Source organism: Nyctereutes procyonoides, unplaced genomic scaffold (genome assembly GCF_905146905.1).
Source record: "Nyctereutes procyonoides isolate TBG_1078 unplaced genomic scaffold, NYPRO_anot_genome, whole genome shotgun sequence".
Classification (NCBI taxonomy): Eukaryota; Metazoa; Chordata; class Mammalia; order Carnivora; family Canidae; genus Nyctereutes; species Nyctereutes procyonoides.
Window position 1 is genome coordinate 61,809,161 of NW_026575052.1, and position 17,099 is coordinate 61,826,259.

General features: G+C 46.4%; 1 protein-coding gene across 2 annotated transcripts in view; it reads left to right on the top strand.

Moving 5' to 3' along the window:
- Window positions 1-17,099, top strand: part of CAMK1D (calcium/calmodulin dependent protein kinase ID) — a 433,233-nt gene that overhangs the window by 146,044 nt on the left and 270,090 nt on the right. For both annotated transcript variants that reach the window (XM_055331921.1, XM_055331920.1), the window contains exon 2: window positions 11,136-11,267. In XM_055331921.1, coding sequence (XP_055187896.1) covers window positions 11,136-11,267 — 132 coding nt within the window. The remainder of the gene's footprint in view (window positions 1-11,135; window positions 11,268-17,099) is intronic.

Consider the following 17,099-nt stretch of genomic DNA (forward strand, 5'->3'; position numbering starts at 1 on the left):
AGCCTTGTGAGGGTGGGCCAGCTGGGATTATCTTAAAACAGCCACGCCAGCTTTGCTGTGAAGATGTTGCCCATCATTTATGATGATGTCCACCAGCCTCTATAAAGGAATATGCATTTGGCATTAGGAGGACCTTGAATCTTTGTAGCTGTCACAGGAGAAGGAGGACATGAGAGCCTTCTAGTTCTGGTCCCTTACCATAATGGAGAGTGAAAAAGAGGGCCACTCTGAAGAGCAACTTCTGTGGGGAGAATCTTTGTCAAACAGGAGATCTGTGTAGCCCACAACAAGATGTACCACCTGAGAAGTCTAGACAGTCAACAAAGAAAGATGGAATATATACTGGATGTTCCAGTTTCATCTGAGTCATTGCCTTGTCGAGGAGCAAGATTTCCTGTCCCCCCAGAAGTCCTTCTAGCTGGACAAAGAATCAGATTGACATGTGATAGATTAACAGGAGAGAATATTTTTTTTTCCACTGAGAAAATAAAATGTATTAGGCATACATACAGGGAATCCACATAGACATGGGAATTCCAAAGAGGCAAAATGAGGTGTGTATGTCATTCTGAACAAAGGAGAAGGGGGTAGGAGTCTGGGACTTCAGAGGAAAAGAATGAACTTCACAGGGTGATGAGAGGAACAGATATTTGGTAAGTCAATGGTTGCCCTGCCATATAGATGGGTCACTCAGATAAAATTTATCTCTTTTAGTAACCCTTATTTTGGGAAAGACCCCCAATTTAGATTTGTCCATGTGATTAAGGGAGGGACAGAAGTTTCTCTTGAGACTGCAGGGTGTCAAATGCCTTCAGCTCAAAATAATCCACATGTCAAAGTGGCCCATTTGGGGGGGGTGTAGGGCAGCTGTCCTGAACCCCTTCAACCTGTGTCATCCAAGTGAAATATGCCCTTGCAACAAATACCCATGTGGCCCACACAGACACTTTATGTGCCTTTCAGTGTTACGAGCCTTTTAGCTGTGGCTATAGGAGACTTTGTAGTCTCAGAAGAACCAAATCTTTTGTCTTGTCACTGCCTCTGTGAACCAGGCTTCCATTAATGCTCCCTGTTGGTGAGCTAAGGAAAAATGACTGACGTAGTCGGGCTCCATATCAACCTTTCACAAGTGACTGGAAAAATGGCAGAGATAAAATGTGAGGCCCTGTCAGAGAAGTGAGGGGGAAAAAGTTGTGGTATTAAATGAAGCTAGTGCCTTCAAATATGGCGGTGTGCATTCATTTGGAATTATTTGTCTTCTGCATTTGGATCAGTGAAGCAATTAACAGCAAAGATGTAGTGCCACAGAAAAACCTTAAGAACCCAGAGATGTCACATGCAATGACTATGCCGGCATTTTGATGCCTTCCCCTGTGACAGGCATTGTCACCACCCAAACTGCTCCAGTGGTTTTAGACACAGGGACATATTCAGAATAAGAATTGATCTGGGCAAAAATCAGGCTAATGGTATGAATATTTAAGAACATTCCGTCATGGTTCTTGAAGCTATTAGGGAAACTTGCTAGTCATTGTGGGATTTACCAAGTCGAAGAGGAAAATGGGATTTCGGAGTGAAAAAAAACTAGCTATTTTCAGTAGGAGCCTCCCTATTTGTATGCATAACTTACTAAGGTCAAGGATATGTCTCTAATTTGAACTGGTTGGTGAGGTGCGGGTACAAATTAATAAGGGTCTGACTTATAGATTATTTTTTTAAGAAATGGAATTTTGATACATTTAGCTCAAGCATTAACATAAACTCACATATGGCTTTCTATGTAATTGCCAAGCAGAGGTTTTAGAGGACACACTCTAATGAATAGATGTTCTGTCTAAATGGGATGCCAATTTTCGTGGGTGCATATTTATTCTTGAAGCATGTGATGGCAAAACTTTTCCTTTTGCTTTGTTTTCTTTGTCCGCCTGGGCATGGCTTTCTTTAGTTCAGTGGGCTGAATTAGCACGACACAATGTCATCAGGGGTGTGTGGATTAGTGGGGATTTTAGACCGAAGATCTGACCAGCAAGAGTTAATGCCACTTCTGAAAATTGTCTAATTTCTCTAATGTCTGCCTGGAGAGTTGCTTAGACCATCTGACTCCACTACTGTTTTTTATCTGTTTGGATCCTTTGGGGTCAGTAAGATTATTGTTAGAGTTAGCAGATAGGTGTTCTTATTTTAAGAATTGATTCTGGTCTGGAACAATAGGTCTAAAAAGCCACCTGTCTGTTTTTTTCGATGTTCTAAAGTGAAAGATCACCAACTTCATTTTTCCTGTGCAGTTTTCCCCCCACTTCTCCTCCCTTCAGCCGTTAATATTGTCCTGGTCTGACACTGAGGAAAATCGTATGCTTAGTGGAAAATACTATGCTTAGTGGAAAAGAACATTTTAATTTATAGCCTGAGGGCTGAGGGTAACGTCTGACAGCCCAGTCACATGGCACAGTGATGGTCATAGGCCAGAGATGATGGTGTTAATACAGTTAATAACACAATCAATCTGATTTGTATGTAGAATGATTAAAAAGAATGAGAAGGCAATGATCCAATAATAGCTGACTCTAAGCTAATAGGGCAGATCATTTCAGCACCATCTGATTATTTCTTGGTCTAATTTGGGATGGATATAATTTTACCGAGTGATTGGTTTAGTGAACTGTCGTGAATCAAAGAGGCAACTCTGGAATTCTGATTCTTGTTGAAAATCAGAGGCATCTTTTTCTAAGATGTCACCAGTTCAATTGGATGGACATTGGTGGAACATCTAAAATGTGCAAGTCACTATAGGTTGTTGGAGGCTACATGTGTGTTTTGTGATTAAATTGCTATTGTATGAGAAAAGAATTTGTTTTTAAACTATATGCACTTAAAGTAGCCAGCATATGCACTATCCTTTTTTTTATTATTAAAATCTTTTATTTATTTATTCATGAGAGACACACACAGAGAGAGAGAGGCAGAGACACAGGCAGAGGGAGAAGCAGATCCCATGCAGGGATCCCAATGTGGGACTCGATTCCAGGACTCCAGGACCAGGCCAAACCGCTGAGCCACCTAGGGATCCCTACTATCCTTTTTAAATACTATCTCATGTATGTTCTTAACAACCTCAGGTTAAAGATCATTAGAAATTGGGAAAGCAGAATTCATAGATTCTTGTTTTTGCTTTTTATGGCAATAATTGGTAGTGAGTAGGTGGGTTAGCCAGCATAGCTCTGGGCGTGGCTTAGCTCTGAGTTCTGGTCCCCTTTATCATGGGGGGCCCCCCAGTGCTGCCTGAAATCGCAGATAATACCAAATGCTGCACAACAATGTTTTTGCCTATATATGCATGCCTATGATAAAGTGTAATTTATAAGTTAGGCACAGTTAGAGATGAGTCAACAGTAACCATAAAATAGAACAATTGAAACAATAGACTGTAATGAAAGTTACAAGAGTATAGTCTTTCTCAAAATACCTTGTTGTGCTGTACTCATCCTTCTTGTGATGATGTGAGATGATAAAATGCATATGTGATGAGATGGAGTAGGTGAATGATGTAGGCATTGTGACAGAGCGTGAGGCTTAGAAGAGAACCATCTGCTTCCAGGGCTTGGTTGGCTGTGGGTCAATGAAACTGGGAGTGAACCCAGGGTTAGAGGGTCTACTGTCTACAGAAGCAGTTATGGAGGTGAGGTGACTTTTTTTGAATGTCTCTGTGACTTTTTTTTTTTTTTTTAAACAAAGGGCAGGTAAAGTCTATCTGTAGTTCACAAAACCATAACTGTTGCATTTTTAGGAAACTCAGGAATGTAAGGAATTCCCAGAGCCCAGCCTTATTTTCTGTGTCCTTCCATTGGTCCATTGGAAGGGAATCTTTTTCCCTCAGGGAGGACTGGGTACCTCCAGTAAAGTACTCAGGGGAGTACTTTATAGCATGCAGAGTCTAAGGCATGGATGGTCCATTAGGACAGTAGGATTCCATTCTCACAGCTGACTGGATAAAGCAAAAAGAAACAACCTTTTTCAGAGCCATAGTTTACGAAGTTAAAAGCAAAAGTAGGGATCCCTGGGTGGCGCAGCGGTTTGGCGCCTGCCTTTGGCCCAGGGCGGGATCCTGGAGACCCGGGATCGAATCCCACGTCGGGCTCCCGGTGCATGGAGCCTGCTTCTCCCTCTGCCTGTGTCTCTGCCTCTCTCTCTCTCTCTCTGTGACTATCATAAATAAATAAAATTAAAAAAAATAAAAATAATAAAAATAAAAAAAAAAGCAAAAGTAGCTGTTTAGAATTCTTTAGTCAGCGTAGAAAATGTGACATTTTCCCGAATCTTGGAAATTCAGCTAGGAAAACATCGTTTATTTCCTCCCCGGTGCCTGGCTTACAATCAGGGTAAGCTGCCTCTAGGTGATGAGATTTGATTTTCTTTGAAATGTGAAAGAGAAGGAGGAAGGATTCAACTCTTGTAATTTGTACAGTTTTATCTTCAGGAGCTGGAAATATGTAGCATTTCAAGAATAACTTTTTGTTTGACCTTTCAGTAATTTGTCACAGAGATTTAATTTAGATGGAAAATTGGTGTTTTGGTTTTGTAAATTTTAAATGGAAAGTTAGTGTTCTTTAAAAATCAAATAAATATGTTTTTACAAGTCAAAGAAATGCAATCTTTGAAACACCAAGATTTTTATTTCTCCTAGGCATATGCTTTTCCAAAGTCCTTCCAACCATCTAAAAATCTGCCCTCTCCTCTTTCCTACCAAATTTGACTTATTTAACCAGGATGAAGGTTTATGGGGGAGAGATCATCATATTACAATGTCACAAATTTAATATTTTCCCCAGGCAGGTCAAACAGTGATCTTGGGGTTCTTCAGCTGGAGAATATCTCTCAAGTGTTCAGGCATACAAATGCATGGTCTAAAATCTATCCAGAAAGCCTCAAAGAATTTTTATGCTTCAAGGGAAACCTTTGAGGTTCTTTCTGCACACACTTGCATAGAAATGTGGAGGAAAATGTTGTGAAGGAGGACCAGATTATTTTCCTCAACACGCAATGGAAGGTCATTAGCGGATGTCATTTATTTTGTGGGTCTACCACACAGGGAAGCTGTAGAAAGCCAGAGGGAAGTGATGAGGATCATCAGCACTGCCTTGGGCACCAGTTGGTGCCAGTATTGTTAGACCTGGAGACACAGAGAGTGGCTTAGGACGCCTGCTGTCACGGAGACAAGCACATCAAGGCCCACGGTGGAACGTGTAAGTGGGTAATGCAGGGATTGCCAGCCATAGGAGTCCCAGAAAGAGGTCCTCATTCTGTTTGGGTGGGAAGGCAATTGAGAAAACCTTCAAAGAGAGGCGAAGTAGACCAACTGGGTCCTTTAAAATACAAATGGAATTTTGCCAAGCAGAAAGAAAAAGGAATGGCGTTCAAAGGAAGTGGGGAGGTGGGCAGGACTCAAGCAAGGCCAGGGGTATGAAAGGGCGTGGGCGTGTTTGGGAAGCAGCCAGGTGACTGATGTGGTGGGTGGAGGCCCTGTGTGTATGGCGGGGGTGTGTTTGCACTGGGGAAGGTTGGCTCCAGAGCGGATGAGCCTGCAAAGCTGGGGTCAGCTTGAGGAGCACTTTGAGCGCCACAGATGCCTTGCAAAGGAGTTTCAACTTGATGTCGTAGACACGAAACCTCAGGGTTTTTTTTTTTTGGGGGGGGGTTGGGGGGCAGCAACATAACCAGATCTTGGCTTTAGAAAAGTATCACCGGTAGCAGGTAGGAACAAGCAGGTGGGAGGTGGGCTGGGGGGGCCAAGGGGCCAAGGGCGTCCTGAAAGAAGTGCAGGGTGAGATAACCAGACCCGGAGCCAGCGCAGTAGGGCTGGACAGAGGGCATCTGAGAGCTTTGGTGGGAGCCCGAGCATACTTGGTGATGGAGATGAGCCAGGGAGGAGCGAAGTAGACGGGTTCTGGGCTGCGCTATCGAATTGGTAGAAATTAGAGAACAGAGAAGGAACTTTGGGGATAAAGATACTTTCTTACTTTGTTTCTGGTGCTCTTCAGAGGCGGTCGGGACATTCAGCCAGGAGGCCCTTGAAAGCAGCTGGAGAGATGAGGTTGCACGTGAGTCAGGTTAAAATTCAAGTGAAGGTGAGGGGGCCACGAGGGGACAGGGGGCTGAAACTGGAAAGAAGAGATTTTCTAGGGGGCAGGTGTGTGGAGTGGGATGGAGGGAGAGCCAAGGATGCAGCCTGGAGGGGGGGCATTGCCGCTTTAGGGGAGGAAGAGGAACAGGTGGAGGTGGAGACACAATGGGACACAAGGGAGAAGGTGAAAACTGTGTGGTAGATCCAAGAAGAAGTGAGTTTTAGGAAGGGGCCCACACGAGAACCCAGGGGGATGAGCAGCAAGAAGCCATTGGATCTGAGCTGTTGGGAGGCCGCCCCTCCCCTGGGGCCCAGATCACCTGGTTCCAGGCAAGTGGTAGTGGGGGTGGGGGGTGGGGGGAGACTGCAGACAGCAGGGGGTCCTGGGGGCCCTGGGCCCCGCAGAAGCCGACTGCCATTTCAAGACACAGGTGCACTCAATCTGGCTGCAAGTCTCTTCTGTTTTGAAGGTGCAGCTGATGGAAGAACCTCCTATGATCTCTCCTTATTTTTATTTTATTTTATTTTATTTTATTTTTTTGATCTCTCCTTATTTTTATTATTATTTTAATTTTTATTTATTTTATGATAGTCACAGAGGGAGAGAGAGAGAGAGAGGCGCAGAGACATAGGCAGAGGGAGAAGCAGGCTCCATGCACCGGGAGCCCGATGTGGGATTTGATCCTGGGTCTCCAGGATCGCGCCCTGGGCCAAAGGCAGGCGCCAAACCGCTGCGCCACCCAGGGATCCCTCTCTCCTTATTTTTAAAGCTCCGTTACTCTCTGTCCCCTGCTTGTGTTCCTAGGAATTTGTTTCATTGGGTTGTCTGAAACCTTTAAGGACTTTCGGATCACTTTTCCTGCCGGCTTCCTTCCTGCCACCAGCTCCCTCCCCACCCGCCTCCCCTCCCTCCAACACCCCCACCCCCAGCCCAGACACACACATCACTTTGTTGTGCAATTACCTTGAAAGTGCCCAAACTCTTCATTCATGTGTTTCTGCTTCTGATGGTTTTAATTAGCTTTCCTGCAACGGGGGGGGGGGGGGGGGGGGGGGGGGGGGAAGAAGTGTCTTCAAGTGATTTCTATTTATTGCAGGAACAATAACAATTTATGCTAATCTTACATCCCCTAAAAGACCAGAGAGCTTTGTCTTTGAGAAGCTTGAAGAAAGTAAATGCACACTGCTTGCTTAAATGAGGAGACCGTGAGGTGGATTCGCACGCTTGGGGAGGGTTGGCAGGTCACGCAAAGAGGGGCAGGGTGACCCTCCATGGCTGTCACCCTCCGTGCTTGAGAGGCAGGCTTCTTGCCAGCAGTGCGCATCAGCCCAGCATAGTGTATGGAAAAGGACATCGGACGGGTTGGGAAACCTAAATTTTCTTTTCTGAACTTCCTGCCTGTGCGACTGGGGCCTCAGTTTTTTTCATCTGCAGAGTGGAGGTGGCAGTCACGCCCTGTACACTTCTTTTTTCTTTTTTTTAAAGATTTTATTTATTCATGAGAGACACAAGGAGAGAGGCAGAGACACAGGCAGAGGGAGAAGCAGGCTCCATGCAGGGGAGCCCGATGTGGCACTCGATCCCGGGACCCCAGGATCACATCCTGAGCCAAAGGCAGATGCTCAACCGCTGAGCCACCCAGACGTCCCACCCTGTACACTTCTTGAGGTTGCTGTGAGCATGGGACTCGTTGACATGTGCCAGGCGCTCTGGGAGTGTCAAGGGGGACACAGCCCCTGCTGTTATTTGTTTCTTTCTCCTTTAGGAAGGTAGTGAGAGAAAAGGGTTGTTGAATTTTTTCCGCACGTCCATCCCCAGGTGATTGCCTTGGATAGAACCAGGATGACTTTTAATTCTTTCTTACAGTAAAACATACATAAAATAAAATGTGTCACTCTAACCATTTTTTAAGAGTGAAGCGTAGTGGTGTTAAGTCAATTTGCACTGTTATATACCATCACCACCATCCATCTCAGATGTTTTTTATCTTCCCAAAGGGAAACCCTGTCTCCCTTAAACACGGACTCTCCATTCTCTGCTCCCCCAAATCTGGCAGCCGCTGTCTCTCTTTCTGCGTATGAATTTGACTACTCAGGGTCCTTTGTATAAGTGAGATCCTACAGTATTTGTCCTTTTGATTCTGGCCTAAACAGTATCATGTCTTCAGGGTTCATCCATGTTGCAGCAGGTACTAGAATTCCATCCTTTTTTATGGCTGAATAAGAGTCCATTGTGTGGGTAGACCGCATCTTGTTTATCCGTCCATCCACTAATGCATATCTGGGCTGTTTCCACCCCTTGGCTGCTGTTGTATAACGCGGCCACGAGCATGCGTGCACAGATATCTGTTTCCATCCCTGCTGTCGATTCTTTTGGTAGCTTGCCCAGGAATGGGATTGCAGACTGAGTTTCAGCCTGAGAGGATGGGACTGTGTAGCCTTGGCTGGGTGACTTTGCTGGGGAACTGTGGATGGAGACTCCTCGAGGCATGGCGGGCGTGCTTGGCCATTGGGGGCCTGCCTTGTGTCCTTTCATAGGTAACTTGGGGTCAAGCCCCAGCCTCTTCTGAAGCCCCTTAATGTATTTATGTCCCACCACCCTGTCCTCACCCAGGGTCGCAGATAGTCCATCCCTCCTGAAATCAGGGACAAAGGCAGAGAGCCCTTGATCCAGCAGCACTACTCACCTTGACCTCTGCTCCCTGCAGCAGCCCACCAGCCCTGGCTCCCATGGAGAACCAAGTCCCCTGCTTCTTCTGTTGTGGGTCCAGGGGTCAATTCACACAGAAGCTTCACTTCCCACTCTATTTTCCAGGCAGGGAATGATCCACAGGATAAAGGGGCATTTTCTCCCATAAGCTCTTGATAGCTACCACTAAGCAGAGTACCTCTTCTGCATTGACCATAGTCTGTTACTCTCCATGCAGATTCTGGAGAGGAAGGAGCATGGTGGGTGTGGAGGGGGCAGGGGGCAGCTGAGAGGTCTAGCAGGTCCCAGCCCAAACTCTGGCAGCTTGGTTACTGCTGCTAAAGAGCTTCTCTCCCTTCTGGAAAATGGGGATAGTAAACCCAACAGACTTAGAAACCACTGTGGTGTCATTAGCGTCAGGGACTCAGGTGGCAAATAGGGATGCTGGAAACAAATGCATGGAATCCCTGGCATAAAATCACCCATGGGGCTAGAATCCTGGTCTTGCCTCCCTGATTTTTCTTATCTCTTATTCTTATACTCTTCTTCTACCTCCTGGAGGGGAGCGAAAGGGAGCATATGCACAGGTGTCCCTGATTTTGTCCATCTCAGACCCCTTCCCGTGAAGTGATTCCATGTCAATCCATCCCAGAGATAGAGGTGAGGAGGAGAGAGAGCTGGGTTTGGGGGGATTCCTTCAAGTTGTCAAGAATTGGTTTCCTTGGGCGAAATCTGTTGGTGGTGATCAAGTGTCCCTGGGAATGTCTGAGTCTATTTATCCCTCTGTGATAAATCTATTGTGGGTTTTCTTTTTGTATTTATAGTTCATAATCATCATTCTGGTTGGTTCTAGAATATTACTGTCTATGTGAGGCATGTGATACTGTGAGGGAAAATCCTGCTCGACCCGTGATTTGTGGACTTGGGCAGAAGATCTTTGTTCCAGTAGTTTCCATTTGGTTCTTTGGTGGAATGCCTGTTTTCTGCCCCTCGGGTTTTATATAATTAGATACAGACATGGAGGTAGCTGAACTTCTTCTCTCGAGTTTATGTTCCAGAAGGAACGCTGTCTGAAGATTCATGGTTAATTCTACTAAGTAGAGTGAACTCCTCTCACTGGAAGAGATTTTGAAGAATATATGTATATTTATATGTTATTTGGTCTGTGATGGATACCTACCCTTGTCAGATGGGTAAGGAGAGGGAGACAAAAGTACATTTTCCTTGCTTAAGCATCTTTTTGATGTTGAAGAAAAGAGCCCGGAGGCTCTGGGATTGGAACGACCTTGGTCCTTCTAGTGGTTTCTTTTGATGCAGGAGGGTTTGTCTCTAATTATAACTGGGTAGAAGTCACGTGTGGTGTCTCTCTGAGGAAAGAATTGCTGCTCCTTGAAGTCTAGAGACAGGGAATGACTCAGTGGACCGTGGCTTTTCCTTGGCCTGCATACACAGAGCTCAAGTTACTGGGGCCCCGAGTGGGCAATGGAGAAGCCTACTTCCTTAGGGGAGTTCTGCACCCCCAGCCCGAGTGTGGCACCCAGGCACTGCCTGCTGGCAGAGAGAGGAGGTGACAGGACTGGGGGACATGGAGGTCCCTGAGGTGCTGGCTCTGGGGCTCACTGACCACAGTGGTCTTCTCTGGAGAAATGAACTCTCTGACCCCAAATGTCCTGGTCATATTTTCAGTTTGTGGCTCTGCCTTTGCAGAGTTCAGTTTACATTTTCAGGCAGAAAAGTCTCCCCAAATGAAGGCATCCTGATTTTGTTTGTTTGAAAAGACAACTTATTGAAAACTTGTGTGTCCCTACCAATTAATTAACCCCGTGTCAATACCAGGTGTCGCACCAACTCACACTTCAATCACATTCTTACGTATCTGTGAGAATTAATTAATGTTTGCTGCATGCTCCGAAATTTTCTTGGAGTGGAGGCGCCTGTGAGGAATCTAGAAATTTTAGCATCACTTTCTCATTTACTTGGGGTGGGGTACTGGCAACGGAGATGGACAGGTGCTTTCTTTTTAGGAACCATTCTGTTTGCTCCAAAATAATTGCCACTGCATTGGTCTGTAGGGTGGCAGGTGGCACTGGGAGCTGGCCTAACCCAGGGCGATATCCATGTGTCCCCTTGCATGAGGGCATCCTTGTGTGTGTGTACTTGTTTGCATAAAGAAGTCCAATGGGGAGTGATGTTGGCTAAAAACCTAATAGTAATGCTGGCGATTATTGTTATTTTTCCTTAAACCTTGGTAATGGGATTGGAGGAGCTACTGGGGAACCCCTAATTCCTGAATCTAAGCCGCCTCTTTTTCTCCCTCTTTGTTCACAGCGGGGCGTTTTCTGAAGTGGTCTTAGCCGAAGAGAAGGCAAGTGGAAGACTCTTTGCCGTCAAGTGCATCCCGAAGAAGGCGCTGAAGGGCAAGGAGAGCAGCATAGAGAACGAGATAGCGGTTCTGAGAAAGTAAGTGCCCCCGGGGGATGGCCCTCCCCGCCCCCCCCCCACCTGTCCCACCACCTTCCGATGTTTGGGTCTCCATCCAGGGGAAGGAGAGATTGCCAGGAGCTGGGCGCCTGGAGGTCAAAGAGGCCAATCCGAATGCTGGAGGGGGTGGGTGCTGTTACCTAATTGATGTTCTTCGGATGCATTCAGAGCATTTTGCATATATACGTATTTGTATATTTAAAATCTCACAACTTTGGTGGCAGTCATTGGAGTTACAATTTCCAAAGAACACAGCGGTCAGGGAGACTTGGCTTTGAACTCATTGTAGCTCGGTGACCTTGGGCTGGTCACTCAACTCAGGGCCTTCTCCATGAGCTGGAGTTAATAACTCTCCCTCACAGGGGTCCTCGGGAGTAAGGGAGGTGGTGCTTAACAAGTGTTTCTAGAGCGTTTTCAACAGGGTAGCTGGTGCCGTCCGGCCCTGCTGTTAGTACTATTTCTGTTTCCTTGTTGTTGTGACTTTATTTTACAAGAAGCGGATGAAGCTCAGAATAAAGTCACTTGTCCAATGCCTCGTGGCTCACGTGTGGCAGAGCCTGGAGTGCCAACACCACCGGAGTCACACTCTTTAATGGCTCTTCTACTTCCTGCCACACGCATGGCACCTGGCACCCAGCAAGTTCCACTGAGTTCCACTGTTCATGTGCTTCCCTTCTTCGTTGGGTCTTAATTTTGTTCCCCAGACCAAAATCTGGCCTCTAGCATAGTGGCACACACACAACCATTCTGATGCGGCTGGATCCACCCAAAAGATGATGTCTTATTGGTGTGCTGTCCAGCCTGTTCCCCACATCATCATGATCAAGCCATTTCTCCACGTCTCACAGATTTGGAGGAAGAAACCCTTATGCGGTACCTGCTTTTGCATGTTGGGAGAGCGTATCTGAGCCTTATGCTATGAGATTTTTAAGAGCTTCTATTAGTAAAGGATGTTAGAAATATCCTTGAAGTTTTGGGGGTTTGGAGTCAGCACACAGCAGGAATCTGTGTACAGATAAGCAAAGCAGAGTGGAAACAGGCCTTCTAGGGGCTCAAAACAAAATGTTACATGCTCACATTCTTTCTGAATAATCAGCATCTCCCTCTTGTCTCTCTGGGACCAGCGGTGGCTGCTGAACGATGCTGTGTTGCCATTGGTACAAACCCAAGGTCACCAAAGTGGTCAGGATGGTCTGTCCTGTTCTGCATTATATGTGATTGGTGTTCTGGAACAAATAGGTCTCGACAGCTTTTTAGCGGAAGGCTTTTCACTTATTTGTTTGGTTGTTCGGTTGGTTTCTAGGTTCTCTGGATTGTGTACTAGGGACCCAAAGAGTTTCAGATTGTCCTGGGGAGGATCGTATGAAATGATCCTACGGAAGAGAAATTGGGCAAACAAATTACTCTTAAGTACATTAGCATCAAGCAGGAAAACACTAGGTTAATGAAACATTTCTTTAAATTGCTCATTTTCCAATATGAAGTCAGCCCTTGGGGAAGAGGGTGTTTGCAGGGTATGGCAGCCACGTTGCAGGTACTTGACATTTCAGTTGGAATTTTGGGTGCGCCTAGAACCTTCCAAAGCTTTTACCTTGTTTGGGCACAGGGGCTGCCCACTGCTGAATTGGGAACGGCACCTTTATTTTTAGGTGACTCCCTCGTAGGCTTAGAAGAAGCCACAAAGCCAGGGAAGTCTGTTTTTATTCTCAGAGTTATTCTGTATCTGCATGGGCAGGGGTCACAGATAGAGATTTCCTAAGCCAGTCTCGCTTTAGGCCGTGCTCATTCTGCTTTAATTAGTGTCTCAACCCTGTGCCTGAGTCAATAATCACTTCCAGGGAGAGGGCTTTGAACTGGAGGGAGGGCCGGAATTTGGAATAACTCATTTGGTCATTCTCACCATCTGCTGTTGAAGGGCCTTGATGTGTGACCCTTATTTCAGGAATAAAGAACAAAGAAATAATTTCTCAAGGGATAAGAAGGTGATAAATCTCCTGTGCTGATTTATTTATTTATTTTTGGTCCCCCGCAAATGACTTCCAAGGGGGAATAAGAGACGGGCCCACGTCATAAGCAGCTGAAAGCAAAGTGTGTGAGTGGTAAAGAAAGCAGTTTTGGAACTGTTGGAATGCCACCATCGCAACATTCCAGCGATAAACATTCAGTGTAATAACCAATATTTATGAAACTCCTGTGTGTCAGGTGGCTGCTAGGCACCGAGGTTGGAAAGATAAGATGCAGTTCTTGCCTTCTGGGAGCTTACTGTTGTGTTAAAAATAAGGGTGATAATGATGTAGATGCCATGACAGGAGACTGACCAGGGGCTCAAGGTGTGGACTGCCCAGCTCTTCTTTTGGGGAGCGGTGTGAGCAAAGGTTTCATGGAGGAGGTGGGTCCATACAAGGAGTGTATTTTGCTTGGGAGGGGGGCAGAAAGAGGGATATTCCAACCAGAAGGGAGCCGCCCCCACAGAGGTAAGAGGATGGAAGGCAGGTTGGTGTGCTGGGAACTGCACGTAGTTCATGTGACTGAGGCAGAGGGTTCGAGGTGACACACGGAGGCCTGAGTTTGGAGAGGTTGGATTGGAGATTGGATCACATACCCCGCTTTGGACTTTGAACATCATTCCATAGACAGTGGGTGTAGCCACTGAAGGATTTTAATGGAAGAACGACGTGATCAGGATTGTTTCGTTAAGATTATTATGGTGGGGGGATCCCTGGGTGGCACAGCGATTTAGCGCCTGCCCTTGGCCCAGGGCCTGATTCTGGAGACCCAGGATCGAGTCCCGTGTCGGGTTCCCTGCACGGAGCCTGCTTCTCCCTCTGCCTGTGTCTTTGCCTCTCTCTGTCTCTCATGAATAAATAAATAAAATCTTAAAAAAAAAAGATTATTATGGTGGAGCATAGGATGGACTAGAGGTAGCAAGACTCCATGAAGGGGAGCAGTTGGGGGACGGTCGGAGGAGTCTGGAAAGCAACACATTGAAACAGGAGCTATGAGCCTGGAATGTCCAGGACTTAGGGATTTGGGAGGGGTGGGGAGAAGGTGGAGAGGAGATAGGGTTCTAGGGTAACTATCAGGTTTCTGACTGGCTGACTGGGGTGGATAGCACTTCCCTTAACTGAGATCAGAAATGCAAGCCCTGGAGGGCAGGTGGTGAATTCTGATTTAGGCACACTGAGTTTGAGGGTCTTGGGATGGCCAGGTAGGGATGGCCAGTTGACCAGCTAGGTCTGGAACATAGTCATGATCTGGGCTTGCTGGATGTTCAAGCTTTCTGAAACAACATAGAACAAAACACCTCTTGGCACTTTCCATAGCTAAATCATTGTAGACGGGGTCCCAAAGAGACCTGCTTTGTTCCAGATTGTGCCATATACTAGTCATTTGTGTATTTCGGTGTCATTTTTCATCCAAGCAGACCCATCAGAGGATGGCTTGTCCTCCCATGTGCAGAGCTTATTGTGGGGTGAGAGATTTATGTCTTTCATTGAACTGAAGGAATGTAGCTAATTTATCCTTAAGACTGTCTTCATACTTGCTCTGAAAATAGATCTAAAGTGAATTTTCTACTTGATAAGTAGATATTAAGCCAGGCTCAGAGGGAATAACAAGCGACAAGCATCAGAGTGGACAGTTACCATGTCGCAGAGAGCTGCTGGTCTGACTTTGGCGTTCAGGGGGCAGGACCTCTATGGTTCCATGTGAGTCTCTGCAGCAGAATGGAGTGTTTCGTGCCTTATGGAATATCATGTCATCAGTGTTACATCCCCTGATCGCATTATAGAGCTTCTAGATTTCGTGCTGTTATTTACTTAGAGGGCAGGCACTACCCAAATCTAATTTCAAGGCAACACATAAAGCATTTTTGGAGAAGCAGAAAGGCAAGCATTTAACCAGGCTGCATTTAAATGAGAGATGCAGAAAGAAGGAGAAGGAAAACAAATGTATCTAGAGGATCCCTTTTCCTAAGAGGGGGGAGACTGAGGCTCAGCTGGGATGCAGAGGCACCATCTGGATGAAGCAAGGTCCCAGGGTTCAAGATGTTGTTCCAATGCATGCTTTGTAGGCTACAGTGATTATCTTGCAGTGGATGTGGGGGTGGGGGTGGGCAGAGGGCAGGGATCTCAGTAGGAAAGGCCTTTAAAGTGGATGTCCTCCATCTGGGTACACTGGAGAGTCTCGGCTGACCGTCTGTCATTTTCTCCCTGAATCAGTGGTGCTCCACCCACATTAAAATCACCAGGGATGCTTTTTGGAACATCAGATGCACAGACTCCATCCTAGTCCCACTGTGTTGGAGATTATGATGGGCACTTCCCCTGCTCCCCACCTAGGGATGCAGACATGCAGCCAACTCAGTGTTGAGAAGAGCAGCTTAGGGCCCTTGCCTTCAAGTCTCACCGCCCAGGGGATGAAAGTGCTCTTCTGTGGCCAGCAGCATGGAAAGATGTGTCCACGCACAAACATGCCAGATGATGCTTCCTTTAGGTGAGCTGTTTCACTTAGAGGAGGGAACTCAAATATGGTCCATATTTGAGTTGGATTTCATTGTAAGCAAGGGGAATTGACAGGAGCCCATCATCCCATTAGTGGGGAGCAGGCCTCAGCTGCTGGCTGAGTTTGAGATGGGTAGTAACGACCAAGTAGGGGTAGTAGTGGTCATTGGTGGTCGGAAGAGCCTGGGGTCCAGGTTGGTCAAGTTAGCACGACTTGGTGACAGGTATGCTGTCAGAAGGGGATCAGGGCTGTGAAAGGTGGCAAATATCAAAGCCCAGGATTCCCTGTGGCCAGGGTCAGGATGGGCTGCAGGAAGCGTGGTGAGGCTGGGCCTTCCAGAGAGAAAGGGAATTGACACTTCACGAGGTACCAGCAGGACTCTAAGGGCCTGGGTGCTCCTTGCAGTAGCTTGGTTCTCTGGTTTTTTTAGGCCAGACCCATTTCTCTCAGTGCAGATTAACTAGAGGGAAGGCATCTTGAGCACCCAAAGGCAAGGACAGCTGGCTGGTTTTGTATTAAGCAATAGCCTTCAGAGAAAGGTTTCCCCATAGATTAACTCATTTAGATCTGGCTCGCTTCTGTTCCTGCAGCTTTGTTCTCATGGCAGGCTGGCCCTGTTCACTTGTTTAAATCACTGCCAAATGCCAGTTTATTGTGTGTGTTAGAGAAACATACGCTTCAATAGAAATTCATCGATTTGGGGTGAACAAAATCACTTTTCTAGCTACTGAAAATGGCTAAGCTAGTAAAGCTGATACTTGCGTTTCTCAGGTACCAGGATAGCTTTTTAAGGATCTAACTGATCTGTTTAGAAGATTATATTCTAACACAGAGACCTTTTCTTTGGAAGCGTAATTTTGGAATTAAGGACACAGGCAGGAAGTGTGGGAAGTAATGGCAAAGGCCATGTGATGAGCCCGTAGAGAAGGAGGTATATCTTTTAGGATCCTAGAACCCTTGAGGACTCTGGAAAACCCTTAGTGAAATTTCCTTGAGGTAGGAAAAAAACATGTCATTCAATGAAAACCAAGGCTGAGGGAGGTGGCTTGTGGTTTGGTCGCTGTTGTTGTTGTGTGATTGAAGACACCATTGTGCCAAGCTTGGAGCACACTTGTGTGGGTGTGTCTGCTGAATCACCCCATGCCTGCTGGGATGTGGATACAACCCAGTGGGGGATCCGGTCAAACCAGGCTCTGTGAAAGAGCAGACTCTCTTCCTTATGGCCTTGCCAGAGACCTGACCTCAGTCTTGCCTGATTCCGTGTGCTTCCCCTTCTTTTGCTCTAGGCCCAGGCTTCTCTATTTCTGA